This window comes from Mya arenaria, chromosome 7 (assembly GCF_026914265.1).
Source record: "Mya arenaria isolate MELC-2E11 chromosome 7, ASM2691426v1".
NCBI classification, from domain to species: Eukaryota; Metazoa; Mollusca; class Bivalvia; order Myida; family Myidae; genus Mya; species Mya arenaria.
Window position 1 is genome coordinate 56,649,072 of NC_069128.1, and position 20,136 is coordinate 56,669,207.

Here is a 20,136-nt window from a genome sequence, read left to right on the forward strand (position 1 = left end):
TTAGGAAAACTCTCTTTTTGTGATGAATCGAGCCTTTTAGCTTTTTATTCAATAGCTTCTTTGAAACAATATTGTAAATAGTCGTGTTGTACTCGTTTTTATGAAGAGTGTTAATAAATCGTATCAACTGGTTGAAGTCAGTTATTTTTACAGTGAATATGATGCCCAAATGTATGGCTTGTCTGAATATTACCAATAAAGCAATACAAGTTTCCTACGTTTTTTACAATCTCTCAAGTTATTGTTATATTTCACATGTGTAACACTGGATAAATTTGTGATTGTTCCATGAAACTGGAAATATAGATTGTGGTAATTGTTTTTGTGAATGTGCTCGGACTCCGAGCGCTCTTTAAACAGCCAAAGTTCGTTCATTTTAATCGCCGAAAATTGCATCGATCACAAAATTCATTACTACTTATATTTAAAACTATACATCATAATTTCTTGACATAATTGATAAAGAGAACTGAAGTTCATTTAAAAAAAAACTTACAGTAATTCTTTCCCACCTTTTCAGTATACAGGACGACCCGATGGTAACCCTCTGAGGATTAGGGAATCACATGTGTCATAGTTAGTTTGTCCTTACATTTATCAGTTTCAATGACTTGCATGGGGATGCCTGGACTTTATCAGAAATGCGTAAATAAGTGCTGCTATGCTAGAATGAATAATGAAACATTTACTGAAAATGTATATAATGTATATTAATGCAGTTTGAACCACAAACTATGATTAAGCAGACAGCGTCTATGCTTAAATTTAAAGAGTTGTTTACTATTTTGCAACTAAATGTGTCTCTTGATCAAATATATCAAATATTAAGAACAATCGTTTTCACCGTCTGCTTAGGAATTTCTCGAATAACATATGTAAAACTCGATTCAATCAAATTAATGGACTCGTACAGATACCATATGGTTCAGTTTCAGTCAGGGATGGTAATAAACCTGTTGTTTTTTCACGACTCAATCATTGGCCTTTCCTGTAACCTCAAAAACAAACAACACAAAGTCCTTCATGAAAGTCCTTCATGATAGTCCTTCAAAGCTGTGAACAAAAACACCTCTAAAAGCCATCCGTTTGACGTCAATATAGTTTTTTATGCATATACCTATATAGGAAAGGCGTTAGTTTCCACAACGCATTTGTTCAAAGGGATCCTTACCATTTTCTTAAATACTTGGTTTGTGTTAGATTTGCGACACAGAAATTCAGTTTAAAATATAAGCACATTCCCATTTGTTAAATAAGATATAAAAATAAAATATGTAACAGGTAGATAAAATTTGTTTTCTAAGTTTCTGTATCAAACGTGTTAAAAAGATTAACTCAAGTGCAATAGCTGACCGGAAAAAATACTCCAGATTAATGTGTTTATCGCGATACATTAACGCTATAAATTAAAGACAATGTTGTTCAATAAAGATGGAGACAATAGGCGTTGTTGCATTAACTGACAATACTTATTCAGGAAAATTCTACCGAGCAATTTGTTTATCATTACAAATTACGGTACAACTATCCGGTTATCGGATGAGGTGTACATATTTACTTATTTAACAGGAAATTACAATCGTGGAACTGTTTCCATTGGAGAGTACAACAACTATTGATCTTTGAAAGTTAAATATAAAAGTAAAAAAGGATAGCTAACGAATCCCTGGATGTGGATTTATACCATTTTTCATTATGTACAACTCTACGAGTGAGCTGGACCAGCCACTTACGAAGGAAAATATTACTTACCTTGTTTATGAGTTCCATCAGGTAAGAAACGATTTCTTTACGTAACAAATGCACAATTATTCCGATATGATATGCCGTGTGACACCATACATGCCTTGGTAATCTTTGTAGGATTCGAGAAGAAGAGAATGGATATGAAGAAATGTAAAAAGATATTCCAAACACTTTTTTTTTATTTTAGCAATACATAATTCCGGAATTATGTCGAAAAACAAATACAAACAACAATAGCTCTAGCTATCATTTTGTTGTTTTTGTTAATGTATTTACACACGCAATATCCTTAAATGATACTTAAATAATACTTAGTCAACAGGCATCAACACTTTAAAAAGTATTATCAATGACTCAATGGTAAAAACTGTTCATCAAATACACACTATGCACAATTGTGTTAACTGTTGATGCATGGACCAACCATACAATATTTGTATCGGTTGAAAATGTTTTATGTAGAGTTAATGAATATTTTTTAAGAATATTGCGAAAGCCCTGTTTTGTCCTCATTTTCTTTTTAAAAATAAACGGTCATTTAACTCGGATTTCAGGTCAAAATTGAAGAAACAAATCCCACTGCAGTTGCTGTATCCGTAAAAATCACTAATATGTACTTTTGGTCATGTCTTAAAACTTTTTGTCATCAGTTGGCAAAACCCTTACATTTTGGCGGCCTTTACGGCATAAAAAAACATAATTATTTGCACATCTGATATCTCGATCATAATAAAGTTCGTGTTATTACATAGAGTATACAAATACTTAATCTTATATGCTAAGATGGTGGAACTAGATAAGAACTAAAATGATAAGTGTTTGTTTTTGTATAGCTATATTTACCTTTTGATTTTCACGAGAAAAAATAAATTGCAATTTGTTAAATTTGCGAGCGTCTTTCTCTATTGGTTATGGACATATTAAATGACAATTAATTAAAGCCAAAATTTTATTTCATAATAATATAATATAAACTCATTGGAATTGTGTCCAAGCCCTGGAGGTGCTGAAAATTGTTTTCGAAACTTAGAGTGGATTTGAATTTTAAACAGTAAAAAAATATATTGTCATTCCAAATTATATACAGTTAAACCCTGTTTGTTTGACGTCCTACGTTGCAGTAAAATACCTGGAGCCTCGAAAAATTCCAGCCAAGCCGAAACGTTTACCTTTATTATAAATAAATATGTCCTTTACATCTTATTCGAGCCAACGAGGAATTCGAGCCAAGCAAATTCGAGCCAACGTGTTTCGACTGTAGTAATCATGTGTGTTTGCGCTGTCACGCGAGAAACTGGTATTAATTGTGTTTTTAAAGGAATACTGGTTCTTAATAACAGTAAATAAAAATCTTTGAACATACAGCACTTTAGACTTATTGTAGAATTTATGTGGTAGGTTAAGTGTAGGAGTAAAAGTAGTGTAGTGTTGATTCAAACACTTCTTTGTATTTCGTTTGATAACAAACTCCGCCAGACTATGTCCTTTTGATGCTAAATATATGAATACAACGACCAACGTATTTGTAAGCAGCAATAGTATTTATATCAGAGGAAGTGTAACTCAAATTAAATTGAGACGGTGTCAACAGGCTGTTTTTCCTTTTTATGTTTAATTAAGATTTTTCATTTACCTCACATTATGCGGAAAAGGCTAACAGCGACATTGAGTAATGGTGAGGGCACAAATGCAATGAATGAAGCCTTTTAAGCAAGCACTCAATAGAAATATTTATCCGAAAAGCTACAGAAACAAACTCAGTAGCAAAATGTTTAAACATAAACCCAGTTTAACGGCACTGGGTAAACGCCAAAAACGACAAAGACATAAAACATAAAATCACAAACAAGAAACATGGAAGAACAGCACAAAACCCCACAAACAGCACAGTGCATACATACTATATATAAAAACTTTAAAAAAAAATATGTTAACATACATTCATGTAAATTTACTCATAATGAAACAAGAAGAGTATTTAAAATAATATCTGGTTGTTTACAATACAGTGAAAACTCCCAAGGACTCACTAAGCCATAATTACTCTACAGAAGTAGTTGCTTACGTCTTGTGTTGCTTATATAAACACAGAGAAATAGTTATATTTATTAACGATGCTAAAGATAAGACTACACAAACAGAGGAATTTAAATTGATTTAAACAAATGAATTTAAACTAGGATATTTTAATCATTATGAAATAGCGCATGCAATATCCATATGTGTCCTTTTCGATCAGGGATGGTACAATCGGATTTATTACCTCACCAATCCTTGGCCGATACTGCAAACTAAACAAATAAAACACCCTTTGACGGCATAGCTTCTATTTTCGTATACTTATACTAACATGATAATAAATTGTACCATGACTATGTGTTTGTCCACGAAGTCTGTAGTATGTAATGACAAACTGTTCGTTGATATTTGAGCAATCAATTTTTGTAACTGTGCATGTATATCTCAACGATCATGTCAACATCAGACAGAAATAAATATCAACGACCGTGGTAATGTGCATAAAAATAAAATACTACAATAAAAAGGACGATAAGTTATTATACATATAAAAACGCATTCAGTATATTCGATATAACGATTGAACAAGATAATATATAATTATTTAGATGGTTAATAATTAGGGCATTGTATGTGCCATTGTTTGTTTGTCCTAACATTTATCAGTTTTAAATGACTTACCCGGGGATGCCTGGAATTTATGCGAACGTAATTGCTGCAGTGCCCGTATGATTAATGAAACATTATCTTTAATTGATCTTATTGAATTTCAAAGAGTTTCCAAATACAAATCATGATTAAGCGAAAAACGTCAACTCTTATTTTTCTAGTGTTCTTAAAAACTGTTTTACTGCATGTTTTGTTTAGTCGAACGGATTAACATTTCAAATGGATGTTGTTAAATCTTATTCAGTTATATAATGCTTCACAAATGGCCTTTTACGTTAGTGTTTGTACATTTCCAATAAAACGTGTAATACCGTAATCAATACAAGAATTAGTCGACTCGTTCAGTTATTATATATTTCCGTGCCGGTCAGGGATGGTTCATTTGTATTTATAACCAAATATCCATCCTTTGCCGATAATGCAACCTTTACATATTAACAGCAACTCTTTGACATGAATATTTCTTTATTTATATACTTATAATCACAATATGAACAATTGTATGATGAATATGTCCTTGTAAACGTTCAACTATTCTAAATAAGGAATTCTTTAGTATTTCATGATCAACTATTTGTGACAATTTGAGTAAACAACTTTTTGTAAGAGTGCATTTACATCACTGCGACCTTGTTCAATGGCAAATAGATCAAAGCCAAATATTTTGAAATAATATACAATAATCATGGCCACATAATTCTCTTAAATGTATTATAATATAATTAAAATGAATCTTTAGACGCCACACACTTTTGTTTTAGTAAGCTTTTGTGAAAAAGTGGTTCACTGTAGAAATGCAATTTTGCTTTGTTACATGTGTCTTAAGGATTTATCATGTAAGGATTTATTTTTTTATACATTGAATTAACAAAATTGTAGTTTGGACATCTTTTGTTGTCCACAATTGATATAAAACGGACATCAAGTCCGAAAACCATTACATTTGATGATGAATATATGCTCAATAGCATCGTATATAATACGTAAACCGATTGGTTAACCTTAAGTTCACGAACTTCAAATAAACTTCGTCTAAGGTATAGAATTAGCGTTGTGTGGATATAATTTGTAAAACACAACTTAATACACGTCTAAATGTCCATGCAAACTATATTTCACACGAACAAGTATCGAAACAAAATGCCTTTACTAATCTAGATTACTAGTAACGATAGTTATGTGCCAAATATACACAACAACATGAAACCGGTAATGTTTACAAATCGAACACTAGCAAAAGGTTGTTTACCGGGCATGTATCGTGGAACTTTGGTGTTGGGAAAAAGTTCAACTGATTAAATAAATCATAGATAAGTTCTGTGCCTGAGGATTGCACTCCACTGTATAATATATACAGGTTTGTTAAACGATATACCATTTATGTTTTGCTTTCCAGTTGTTTATAGAGATTAATCTGTGAAATAAAAATGATATTTCACTGTTCTAATAATATGCATTAACAAGAAGGTTTATATCAATTTTAGTAATAAAACCACTCGTAAAATATAACTTTTGGAGTTAACTCGGTGAAATGTATTATAATATTCCACTGAAGCAAACAATAACCCTCTATGTCTTTATTGAAAATGATAAAAAATGAGTTTGACCAATCAGACACTTGACAGGTTTTTACTAAGTTCTGTTGAATTAATAAGTCATAGGGCGTTATTATATATTCATTTCACTTTGTATATCGTCAAAACTTAGTTTGCCTCATAAAATCCCCACACCAGGGGCAGTATTCATTAAGCAACTTAAGCAATTGAACTTAAAATTAAGATCATAAACAAAATATTTTGATTGGCCTGTATATTTAGTTGACCAATAAGCTGAATGGAACCAGTGTGGCTTGTCTAAGAATAAGGATAAGGTCAATATTGAATACTGGCCCAGGTGGCTATTGTAATGGTAGGTTTTAGTGTCGATAGAGGTCATAGCAGTGTTTAGCCAATACTCAACATGTACTAGCATATCAATTCAATCCCTCGTATTTCCGCCATAATTGTTTACCTGTCATCATACGCCAGATATAAGCAGTGTTTTAACAAACAACATTTTTTTATATATAAACAGATTAAGGGAACGTACATACAGGCCCCAATTTGTCTAAACTTCTTAAGCTTAACAGGCTTAAGTTACTTATTTCAATTAGCAGAAATACATACTTATAGTGATTGTTTATAAATAAAAAATGGTTGATTGTGATAATAATAACAAAAATCCCTATTTTAGATATGAACACATTTAAAGGAGTAAATAAAAATGCAAGATATTGAAAGTCAAAAATAGTGGGTTTATCTTAATCATGTTATAAGTGACTTCAGATGTTTTGAGAAATTGGGGACTTGTTCTTGCTATTTCGCCCCGACTTTTACCAACCAAAATAGAGGTAGCGAGGCACCCAGGCGACACATCGTTGATTTTAATGATAGGTTTACCTCAATAAAATATTCAATGCATTTCCATTAGCTACATTAATTTTGTAATAAAATGTTATTATTGTTTCTGAACATTTTTACAATCATTAAGAGTTAAGAGACCGTTTACAATGAAATAATTATAACATAGATGATCTAACAGAGGACATCTTTTAAATAATAAACGACTGCCTCCTAAGGTAATGTGATATATCTGTGAAATGTTATAATCGAACTATCAAAAATACTTGCATATCAACATATTTCCCCTATTTGCAGCTGATTATGCCCAACTTTGAATGTGTGTATGCTTATATTTTATAAGGAAACATAGAAATATTTTAGGACAAAACTATCATTTTACGAATATATTTCGTAACCATCTAGTTGGATAAAACAAGAAGCATAAAACAACCTGTGCTATATAATTTTCATTGCTGAATATATCAATAAACTCAATTATGTCGAGAAAGTCTATTCAACTATTAAGTGTAGATCATGAACTGCAGATCAACAGAAAGTCATTCCGGTCTTTAATGATGCCTTGCTTAGAGTATGGTCAATGCAGTTTTAGCACCAGTTGCTCTGATGAAAGTATTTGAAGTCAATACATTTATTCTCTCAAATGCATGTACAACATGGAAAAAAGAGGTATTTTTAGAAAATATAAGATGTTAACATTCAAAAATGAATTACCATATTTAAAAATCAAAACTAATATTAAATATATAATCTGTTTCAGAGTTTTATAACAGTTTTATGCAAAGGGAGAGTCACGTTTGATGTCGGTATCTGTGGAAATAATACATAATCTTGATGTAGCAGTGATGTATATGATACAGTCTTGGAGACAGATTATCCGAAATCATACAATACATACACAGTATGAAACCAGCAATCTAGGTTTGGTTGAAACAGTTAATTGACATTGATGAACTGCGCAACACTTTCGGAGACCTCTAGGATCGGCTGAATGCGTTTTTTTTTTCGTTTTTAATATCATCAAGACAACATTACTAGTCCCAAAGGACCAGAGACATGATACTACAAAATAAAGCGCATCTGGCATTTGGTAGTATTTTTAAGAACTTTTGATGATATTTATTTATTTTGTCTAAATAAAAAAAAATCTAATTCATTTACCCCATTCTTGGGCGATACATAAACCAATCTGTACTTAAATAGTTATAAAACAAAATATCCATCCTTCGTCGATACATTAACCTATTAAAAGAACACCATCATCATCATCATCATCATCATCATCATCATCATAAAAATACATCATTTCGTTATTCATATACCTAAAGAAGCAAGACGTCCTCACCGAAAATGATATATATGTCCATGTGCATGTTCTCCTATTGTAACTAAAGACGTCTATTTCATGTAACGATGAACGATAAGAAATATTACCCACCACTGAGGATCATATATGTCATACCCAGGACCGGTCAGCCTGCCACCGAACATGTATATGGACCAATCGCCTTTATATGTACAAAGAAGGACGCATTACTGTTTGGTATATTGTTTGTTGACATTCGAGTACTATAATAAACAAAAATTTAACTCCAGTTTATTTTCAATAGGTCTTTGTAATGAGATAAGTTTCCTCAAGTTAATGCATACTTTGATAAGATTTACCTTTTGCGTTTTATCTTTATTAAGGATTGTTGGGATAAGAGTGAGGTTTGTGCACCTAAACTGGTTTAAACCCCAAGTAAATTTACATTTTACTGACTGTTCCAAAGCGGTACCTAACAGTTCTTGATAAACAACCCTATTTTTTATATAAAGTATGTATGCACTGTGCTGTTTGTGGGATTTTCTGCTGTTCTTCTATGTTTCTTGTTTGTGATTTTGTGTCTTTGGCGTTTACCCAATGCCATTTAACCGGGTTTATGTTTAAACTTTTTGCTACTGAGTTTGTTTCTGTAGCGTTTTGCATAAATATTGTTATGTCTTTTGCTTTAAGATTCATATGAATTGTTTATTGCGAGTGCAATTAAAGAGTTCGTTTTATTTTTTAACTTTGTAATTTGCAAATAAAAATATATACATATTCGTAAATGCTTGAATAATAAAGAATTTCGTTTCTGCATTTTTAAAATGACCACGATCCTAGGGAAATACAGCTTTGTCTATCTAATATTGTAATGCAATATCATAATGGATATTGACAATTATATGACTTAAACGCTTTCCTAATATCAATGATATATTAAAATTCAAAGCAAACGGAAGCAGATCTAAAGATTGTAACGACATTTTATGAATCATATCACTTTGTAGTTCTTGCAAAATACAATTCCGAGAATGTTAGCGTTCCCTTATGAAATTATATCGAGTAAGCCTTTAAGTTGATATACATTTTATAAATGGAAAACATTTATTGTATAGTGATAATTATTTCAATTAGTCATTATTAAGCCGTACAGACTGCCTACGCTAGTTTTACAGTTATATATCACATTGTATACCAATATTTTTCAACTGTTCTAAAAAACCTTTTAATTTTGATAAGCCTAGAACTTTTTTTGGAAAATGTTAAAAACAGTTTGTTAGATATCTGATCTTTAGACTGTAACTTAGTTTTATAAATGTATCGATTGTTTTACTGGCTTTTCTCGCGGCAAACATTATAATTACATTTTTGAGAATGTTAACATTGCATTATAAAATATCATTTAGTCAGCCTGATATTAAGAAAATCATAAGCGCTTAGGTGACATATATTTTCCCAATGGAAACACTTATTTCATGGATATATTTATTTCAATCACTTATAATCAAGCCATAATGACAATAGGCGCTTGTCTCTGAACGTGCAAATTGAAAGGTTGTTGTTTGTTAGTTAAGGTGACTTTACAAGGAGAATATGGCCGCTGATTAACACTTTTAATTGGAAAATCAAAGATTTGCATGGACGCAGTAAAATGTGTATTTCTTTTGAACGAATGCATGAGTTCCTATATTGAACTGGAAAGCAGGTGGAATTAAGACATTTGTATTAGTCAAGCTTGTCCGGATGTTCCGTTATAGGGACATAAGGATTTGCATAATAATACAGAGATTGAATGATACAAGATATCTGACACAGAGAGAATGAGTGTGAGCATAACGCATTGCAGCCGAGGATTGATCGGCCATCCTTGATATAAAATACAACAACCATGGTTATGCGGCGTCAATGCAGGTGCTTTGGTTTAAAAACCTTTATACAAAAATAATAATCATTAAATTGGTATATTTAATTTTAATCCTATCATAACGTCGCCTTTATAAGCAATTTCGGTGTTTTGATGAAAGGAAGTTATCAAAATGCCCGATATCTCCTCAATGTTGTTGATATCATTTGGAAGCGGTTACATGTGGAAAACAAATGTGAACAGTGTAGGATAAATACATGATCTAAACTATTGACCTGGGGCCTTATTCAATAAGCAACTTAGATTGAATTTAAAATGAAGATTAGAAAGTAAGTGTTTTGATTGGCCTGTATGTTTAGGTGACAACTAGGATGAATGGAATCACTGAAGCATGTCTAAGCATAAGGATGGGATCAATATTAAATACTGGCCCTGAACCCTTCAATTATGCCCATATAACAATGCTTTTAATGTTACGTTCAATGGTAGTAATATTAAACGTGTAGCATAATTTTGGATCGGACACCTCAAAGGTAGTCACAACATTTTATTCTAAATCAAACAATAGGCTTGTACATTTTTGTTTTATTGCGATTGGGCTGGATTTTCTTGATATTTCGAAACTTCCCCTCTCATATAATTTCCTCTTTACGAGACCAGATCATGTTCGCCTTTCTTAAGAAACCACTTCTTCTACCCAATAAAAGTTGTTTCCTATAGAATTATGTCTGTCTGTGCATGTAAAGGTTGATTACCCTCCGTAAATATATCTCTATCCCTGATTTATTCTCGGACAACGTCTGATTATTGTATAACCTTTTCTGATATATCTTTTTAAACAATTACACAGCAACTGTTATTCATATTAATGCCTCATTTTCCGCAGTCATTTACCATTTTCTTATGTAGTCATCATACATATTCATTCAATTGTTTCTCATAACTGCTTCAAAATGATACGTACATTGTCTATAAACAAGTAAGATTACACTTTTTTGAGGAAGAGGTATATAGAACTTTGAATGAAAAACATATATATTTTTTGCGCAGTCTACTGGATATTTCTGAAATCATATCAATACATTTTCTTGACGAAAATTGTAATATAACGAACGATAAACTACGAAATACGTGTCAGACGTGTATTATGTAGCAGAGCTGTTTTCTATATACACCATTATTGCAATGATGGACGATAGCCAACAAAGTGGACATTGATCCATCAGAGATTCTTAGAAAATGCATTTTTGAGTAAAATATGGTAATGGCATTTATAACTGGATACCTTAAGGTACATTTCCATCATGCACATTACCGAAACTATATTTTGCATCAGCATTATAACGATCAATATATTTTGCAAACGGAGCCTCGATTCGATTTGGTTTGAATAAAAATGTATAAAACGAAAGTATATGTCTATTAAATGTATGGCCAATTTTGAAACGTCGGTAACCCTTACATTGCGTCGCACTTGTCATATCAGAATAAAATGCATCGTACATCAAGTTTTCTTAATATATAAGTATAAATATAAGGACAAATGTAAATATGTTTAATTATTATATACAAACTGGTCCAAACACACACACGCACGCACGCACGCACGCACGCACGCACGCACACACACACACACACACACACACACACACTCCAGTTCATTGTCATTAGTCATATTATTCACTACTTATATTCAATTGTATTAATTTTACATGTCATTTTTATGGGCCGATCCCTTTTATAACCAAATAAACAACTATTTTGACTTGACTTGAACTACTTTCTTGACCATTACTTTAACTTTCGACTAATGTTATTGTTTCTGTAGTTTTTCATATAAATAATGGTCCACTTAAATTGCGTGTTACGTTTGTCAATACCCATAAAGAACTATTGAAATATTTTATTATTAATTTAAACACGAAGGAACTGCGTAGGCAAGTTTCGTATGCTATTTTCATTAATAGTACATCTATATATCATCCAAGATGTAAATGTAGCTCAAAGCGAGACAGAATAAAGCAATTTTCAATGTTAACTCTCGTAAAACACGCGGGAGGAAAATAGGCAAATTATTATTAATTGTCCTATACGTCATACAAAGCTAATAATGTCAAGTGTAGGCTGATGTATGTAATTATTTGAGTGACGACACGGAAACGTTGATTTAGATAGACCGTAAACAGGATTTGATTAAAAGTCTGTAGAGATATATACTTTTTGCACCACACTACTACGTTGCTAATCTTCAGATGATCCTACTTGTTGCATGTGATGCCCTCGCAGCTGACTACAAAGAAGACGTTCTTTAGACAACCTTTCAGTTTTTTAACCTAACCACTCTTTACCGCTTACAATATTTACACGGAACAAAGTAGTGCGAAGTAGAGATTTACGTTGCTGAGCATAGATTGCCTATAAACAAGGTTGCGAACAAACACTTGTTTTGTCATGGTGACATATCCCTGTCGTTAAATTACCTGAAAACGTTCGCAAATTCCATCGTTAAACAACCTATTAGTCGCGATAAATATCTAGCTATCAGGCTACTTTCGTTAAACGTTTTCGTTAAAATATATCATTATATTTCTTCTCCTACATCTCTACCTACATGTCATCCTTTTTATCGTCTTACTTCCCATCCAAAATCTCATTTTTTCCTTCTTTTCCTCTGACATCTACTCCTATATTTCCTTTACTTTCTCCCCTTCTTCTCATCCTACATATCCTTCTACATCTTCTCCTACATCTCCAAATCTTCTCCTACATCTCCTCCTACATCTCCTCCGACATGTTTTGATAAAACTTGCTTCAAACACATGCATTTTCCATCCTGAAAGAGAAATACCTTTCTAATGTTAAAATCCAAACTACATTAAAAATTAAAAATGCATTGCCGCTGAAGGTACAAAATGATAGAAATAATACAAAATATATGATTACTTTACCAAAAAATCTCAAACCACAAAGCAATCATGTATTATAAGTGATAATATTTTCTGTGTCTACAACGAATTGGGATTATGACAACACGGTGTTTAACCGAACCTCTACACTTAATACAGTGCTTCTTTATGGGTTGGTCGAATTGCCAGGCCTTACCATAATATAAAAAAAAATTGCATCGTGAGCAAAAGTAATTGCTTTGTATAATACTTGATCTCATGACAAATTGTCCAGTAGCTATTCGATTGGAATACTGATAGTCTGAGGACGAACTGTTTATGTTTCTGATTGGGCGTTCCACGATATAAAATCTATAATGCAATTGTCTTAACAAGTGTAACATAGGGTTATATATATTGTTGTAAATCGATTGGACCTGTAACCAATCCAGATACATTGGAAAACCGTAAATCATTATAAATATTATGTACAAATATTGAACATCTGCGATGTTTATTTTAAAAATAGCTTTACAACACATTGTCATAAATTCAAAAGTCAAACCTTTGAGTGTATAAAAATATAATTTCACCGCTTAACGCTAATAAACCTTGTTCAATAGGAACAAAAAGAAAATGAACTCACGAAGTGCTTGGACAAATATATGAAGTCATGGTTTGTATGACATCATTTTGTTAAAATTGAAAAGGTTTTCAATTAAACATCAATTAATTATACACCTTTTTTCTGATAAATGGGCGTTTTTCAGGTTTATAAGCTGAAAGTCCTGTGTAACACGTTGTAACGACTTACCATGTATATTTAAGAATAAGCATCTGATAGTCCAATGTAACATTTCGTAACGAGTTACAACGCATATTTCAGGTTTAGCATCAGATAATCCGGTGTAACATTTTGTAACGATTTACATATATTTATATATATATAAATATCAGGTTAAGCAGCTTAAAGCTTGAAATGATCCATTGTTGTGTTTGTTTCAGACCGAACAGCTGATGTTTCTATGTATCTTGTTTGTAACGATCGTGGTCGGCAACTTCCTAATCCTAGCCGGCATTGTTTCCTCAGGCAAGCGCAGATCACGTATGAATGTGTTCATCATCAACCTAGCGTGTGCAGGTACACTAAAACAATTAGTTAACGTATTGCAATATATGGGCAATAACAGTAAGTCTACATAGCTAATCATAGTACCAATAAATACATGGCACAGTGCCTTTATTTATGTCATTATCAATTCTTTATGGCTATAGAGAGTAAACAGATGTTTTCGGCATATCACGTATTTCGAGCCTTCTGGCCATTTCGACTGACGAAGAGTTATCGCAAGTATATTGATCTCACTGTTAATAATCATGCCTAGCACTGTCATATGAATGTTTAAACCGTTTTGGTTGCAGACCTGTCCGTTGGCTGTCTCCTGGTACTTACAGACATCATTTGGAAGGTGACAATCACGTGGTACGGGGGCTACATTGGCTGTAAGGTGGTCAAATTTGCTCAATGTGTAGCTACGTTTGGTGCAACCTACTCTCTAGTGGCGCTGTCTATAGATCGCCTGGATGCAATCGCAAGACCAATGAATATCAACAATGTCGGTAAGCACGTTGCAACATGTTCACATACAAGATTACAAAGCATATGTCAGATGTAATATTGGAGTTATATTGGCAATATATCTTGAACAAATTTTACATCACTGATTGTCAAATATTCGTTGAACGAAAGTGGACGTATATAACGTAGATTCAGTTGGACTATTTAGAATCAACATGCTTGCGGGAATCACATCAAATAATGAACGCTTAGGCAGTCAAGATCTAAATAATGTAGACAACATGTGTCCTTCATTGCTTCTTTAAGATTAAACGGGACTCTGTTCTCTGCACGATAAACTGGAAATTATAACTGTGCTTAAGTCTTCAATATAGCTTAAAGTATTTGTTTCCATTCCTTATCATTATCATAAGTTTTTGGGCATTTCAATTGACGAACAACATTTTAAAAAGTTTGCCTTCGTTTTTATTTGATGCCTTTTATCAGAAAGAAACGTGTTTTTGTAAAATTAAAGAAGACAATTATACAACATAGTGTTTTCGGATACTGGTAATTAAATTAGTTTTTGTCTAGCCTCTTTTCAGTTGAAATATACATCTTACAATAGTTATTACCAGATACATTTTCAATGTTTTAGATAGGTCAAAGTCTCATTTCAAACGAAGCAACCAAACCAAACATTAGGTAACAATCTTATTTAAAAACAGGTCAATTATAATTTTTTTTCTCTATTCAAGAGAGGCGGTGCCGCATACTTGTTGGATTGGCCTGGTTGTTTGCTGTTCTATTTTCATCCCCGATGTTGTACATGTCAGAAATGGACATTGTAGACGGGAAGGAACAATGTTGGATAGACCTACAACCGTGGGTGTGGCGGGTAAATACAGCTTAAATACTTCTTATATTGTTCCCGCTCAAGGCACACCAATCCACCTTGATGTTGTTTGCCAAACGCATTATAGATTAAGCATCTGGAACATTACCAATAATGATCTTAGCCGTAAAGTGAGATTATCTTAGTGTTATACTTTAATTTCGTTAGGCAAAGATGTAGAATGAAATGATTTCTAGTATTAAAGATTAAAAACATACTAGAGAAGAACACATAATTACTGGATGCCATCTGTTACTTAGATATTCGAAGTAACGACTGAAAATACGATACATTGATAATGTTAAAATGATGCACATATTTATATATCAAGTTTGTTTGCATTTATCATTTCCAGATCTATGTAACCATGGTTTCATTCGCGGTGTTGATAATTCCCGCCATCATCATCGCTAGCTGCTACATCGCCATTGTCGTGGTCATCTGGTCAAAATCCAGCAAGTTTAAATCCCCCGACACTAGGCGATGCGCAGAGAAATCGAGTCTTTCAAAATCAGGTATTCCCTTATTGTTAACAAACAATTGGATTATGAACTAAGCTTTCACTCTCAAATTTACATAAAACTCAATAGTTATCATTTGTTATTATATTTTCTACAACTATTGTTTCGTGTACTCACTTTTGTGTTGAACATGTCTTTGGGTTGCAATTAAGCTTTCAAAATGATGTTAAGAAATGTTGAAATACGGCTTTGATTGAGGTTTTGTTATTGTGTGGCCTAGTTAGACTTTTAAAGTGTTTGTTGAGCCCGTACGTTTGGATCAGAAGTGGGTTTTCATACGAGTATTTGCTATTGTACGTGTTGCTGTAGTTTGTATTATTTGTAAGTACGCCCATTTATATAAACATTGGCGTAAGGGAACGAGAATACCTACAAACACCGCAAAAACACACACACTATAAGTCGGTTTAAAATTGATGTTTCAACCATGTATCATTAAGCAAATTCATTTTATGGTGTCTGCGTTTTCCCATCATTGCCTAGGGCATGGCAAGAACAGAAATAATATTTCGAACGCTGGCTTTCTGACTGATGTTATCACTGTTTGCGTCACATAAAACGAGTTCCTTGATGCATTCATTAAATGCACTTAGTATGTTCTTAGAAGTTTAGAAATGCATCTTACTTTTATTTAATGATATTGCACAGTGCATTAGAGGTTCATAAATCGATAAAAGTATGATCGCTGACATCTTGTCACTTTCATTTTCAAGAAATGTCTTTTATATATTGATGTCTTTTTTCTAGAAAATAAGAAATAAAGATGTGAAAACGTGTGTTTGTTTACTTAGTTATTTACATATGAATGTTCGTTTAGGCAGAAATTGTACCCTTTTTGCTGTGAGAATAAACCGCCACATGGTCAATATAGTATGTCAAGATCCTGGAATCAAAGTAGAAACAAACGTAAACAAAACCTAATAGATATCAGTTACCATTTGTCAGTGTCAATACATAAACACAACGAACAGCGCAACAAAAATGCATGCTTTTATCGAGCTGATAAATGTTTCACTCTTTTACATTTTATACGGGTATGTGTGTTTCGTATTGATTTTAACTTTTGAATGGAAACTACAGGGACAAAACCTACCGTTGTGTTTTTCACGAGGATCAGAAGTCAACCGCCAAGTCCACAGTGAAAGAGATACACACGGCAACACAATAAGCATGATTTTAGGCTACGATATATCGATGATTTTTAATCATAATACATGTTTAGCACACCGTCTTTGAATGGTACGCAGCAAAATGCGTTCATAAAGTGTTAGCAAAATCATACAACACTATTTCATTTTCCAGGTTCTATCACTGTCCGCTTTACGGGTTCCAATAGACATTCCAAAGCCGCAATGGGAGCTTCAAGCTCAAGAGGAGTTATTCCGAAGGCCAAAATTAAAACGATTAAAATGACATTCGTGATAGTATTAGGTAAGTCTTGAAAATGTATAATGGAAAGAAGAGTTCATTTTTTTTAACATAAATGAATCACGTATCTGGAGCAATAAGCACAGCGAACATTTTGTCATAACATCTGAACGGATGTTTAATAACACGTTACTGAATAGGACATACAAAATAAAACAAATAAATTCGTGCTTCACATTTCTGTTTTAATGTAGTTCAATTCAATAATAAAACACCTAGTAAAGTTCCTACTGCTTGCCTTAAGTTTGTTGATATAAACCTTTTTATTAATATTTGAAATAATTACTTCTTATACATTTCACGGGTACGGTTAATGTTATGTTATTTTTCTTCTTAGCAAATGTAATGCCATTTCTTTTCTAAAAAAGTGTTTGTGAAGAACGTTATCGCAAGCTATATTCCAAATGCTGATTTTGACAGGCAATTGAAAAGAATAGTAATTTCGATGAATCGTCAAAAACTTCAAAATTTGAATAAAATATATTTGATTAGACATTCTCTCCGAAAGTAAAACACTGCAGGTTTATTCCATCGCCGTTAAGGGAGGAATACTTGAATAAAGTGTTATGTTTCTCTGTTTCAGTGTTCATATTCTGTTGGGCTCCATATTTCATCTGGGACTTGTTGTACGTGTTTGGTCACATCAAGATGTCACAGAGAAGTATCGCTATCAGCACATTCATCCAGAGTCTAGCGCCCCTTAACTCAGCCGCGAACCCAATCATCTACACGCTGTTTAACACGGCCATATTTACAGGAATGTTTAAGAAACGTCACGCATACAATTCTCCGCCCCATACGCCACGTAGTATATAGACACTATTCATGCTCAAAATTATTCAACGTTGTTAATTCTAAGCTAGACTATTTGGTGCTTTACTCTAGACCGGAGTCGTTTCAAGACTTACTTGGCGTAACCGATCCAAATATCGATGCACGAATTTGGCGTAAATGATCAAAACATCGATAGTTGAGGCGGTGTAACACGGCTAAACAGCGATTCTTAGGTTAGCATTGATCATAAAGAATAAACGATACTTGAGCAAGCGAAACTCAGCCTAACACCGATATTTATGTCGGCAAAACTCATTAAACACCGATACTTGAATCGGCGTAACTCAGCCTAACACCAATATTTATGTCGGCAAAACTCATACAAACACCGATAATTGAGTTGGCGAAACTGATCCAAACACCGATATTTGAGTCGGCGAAATTCATCCAAACACAGATACATGAGTCGGCGTTACTCAGCTTACACCGAAAAGTTCAGTTGGTGTATTTGGCCCAAACACCAATACTTAAGACGGTGTAACTCACTCTTACAATTATGCTAAAGTATTCACCCTTACATCGATATATGCGTCGGTGTAAATAATCATAAAACAATGCTTAAGATGGCGTTTCTCATCCAAACACCGATACTAGAGTCGACGTATCTCATACAAACACCGATACTAGAGTCGACGTATCTCATACAAACACCGATACTGGAGTCGGCGTTTCTCTTCCAAACACCGATACTAGAGTCGACGTATCTCATACAAACACCGATACTGGAGTCGGCGTTTCTCTTCCAAACACCGATACTAGAGTCGGCGTTTCTCATCCAAACACCGATACTGTAGTCGACGTATCTCATACAAACACCGATACTAGAGTCGACGTATCTCATCCAAACACCGATACTAGAGTCGACGTATCTCATACAAACACCGATACTAGAGTCGACGTATCTCATACAAACACCGATACTAGAGTCGACGTATCTCATACAAACACCGATACTAGAGTCGACGTATCTCATACAAACACCGATACTAGAGTCGACGTATCTCATACAAACACCGATACTAGAGTCGACGTATCTCATACAAACACCGATACTAGAGTTGACGTATCTCATACAAACACCGATACTAGAGTCGACGTATCTCATACAAACACCGATACTAGAGTCGACGTATCTCATACAAACACCGATACTAGAGTCGACGTATCTCATACAAACACCGATACTAGAGTCGACGTATCTCATACAAACACCGATACTGTAGTCGGGGTTTCTCTTCCAAACACTGATACTGGAGTTTGTGTATCTCATCAATAGCGATACTGGAGTCGGCATAACTCATGCAAATAGCGATACTGGAGTCGGCATAACTCATGCAAACAGCGATACTGGAGTCGGCTTATCTCATTCGAAATTCCAATACTGGAATATGGATACTCATTCAAACACAGATAGAAATTTATAGTTATATTTAATTAAATTCTTAGCTGGTGTCATATTTTAAAACGCATAATACTGATTTCGAAGCTAAATTTGATAGGATGCATATCAATTTTAAAGCATTGAACATTGATTTTCACGAGACTGTGTGCAAATATAACATTAAATTGAAAGCTTATAAGTCAAAGATATATCTTTATTGGTGATAACATATAGGTTTTGTTATTAAGTTATGCTAGTAACTATGTAATGAGGTATTTGTTTATGTCATTCTATAACAGAGATTTGCATTAAATATTTATAAAAATATGTTTGCTTAATATTGTAGTATGTTCATATGGATTACATCTTCATAGAATATTTAATACACGAATACTGTCAACTCTATTAAGTAAACAATGCATAGTAGAAATAATATTCTACATTAAAAATACTGTTTTAATATATTTTGCACCTAAATAATGTGAAGTGTATTTGAAAATGAATATCTATCTATTGTTACATTGTGTGTCATGTTTGTATTATATAAAACGTAAGGCATAATTATGTCTTGTCAATATTTCAATAAACTTTAAATTTTATTTGTTAAAAACAATTTTCCAAAAATTTCAGA

General features: G+C 33.1%; 1 protein-coding gene across 1 annotated transcript; it reads left to right on the plus strand.

The window, feature by feature from the left end:
* Window positions 1-1,695: 1,695 nt before the first annotated feature.
* Window positions 1,696-18,106, plus strand: LOC128241277 (cardioacceleratory peptide receptor-like). The gene is made up of 7 exons (XM_052958219.1): window positions 1,696-1,773; window positions 13,894-14,029; window positions 14,311-14,508; window positions 15,205-15,344; window positions 15,697-15,856; window positions 17,165-17,293; window positions 17,874-18,106. The coding sequence occupies exons 1-7, from the start codon at window positions 1,696-1,698 to the stop codon at window positions 18,104-18,106; spliced, it is 1,074 nt and encodes a 357-aa protein (XP_052814179.1).
* The last annotated feature ends 2,030 nt before the right edge of the window (window positions 18,107-20,136 follow it).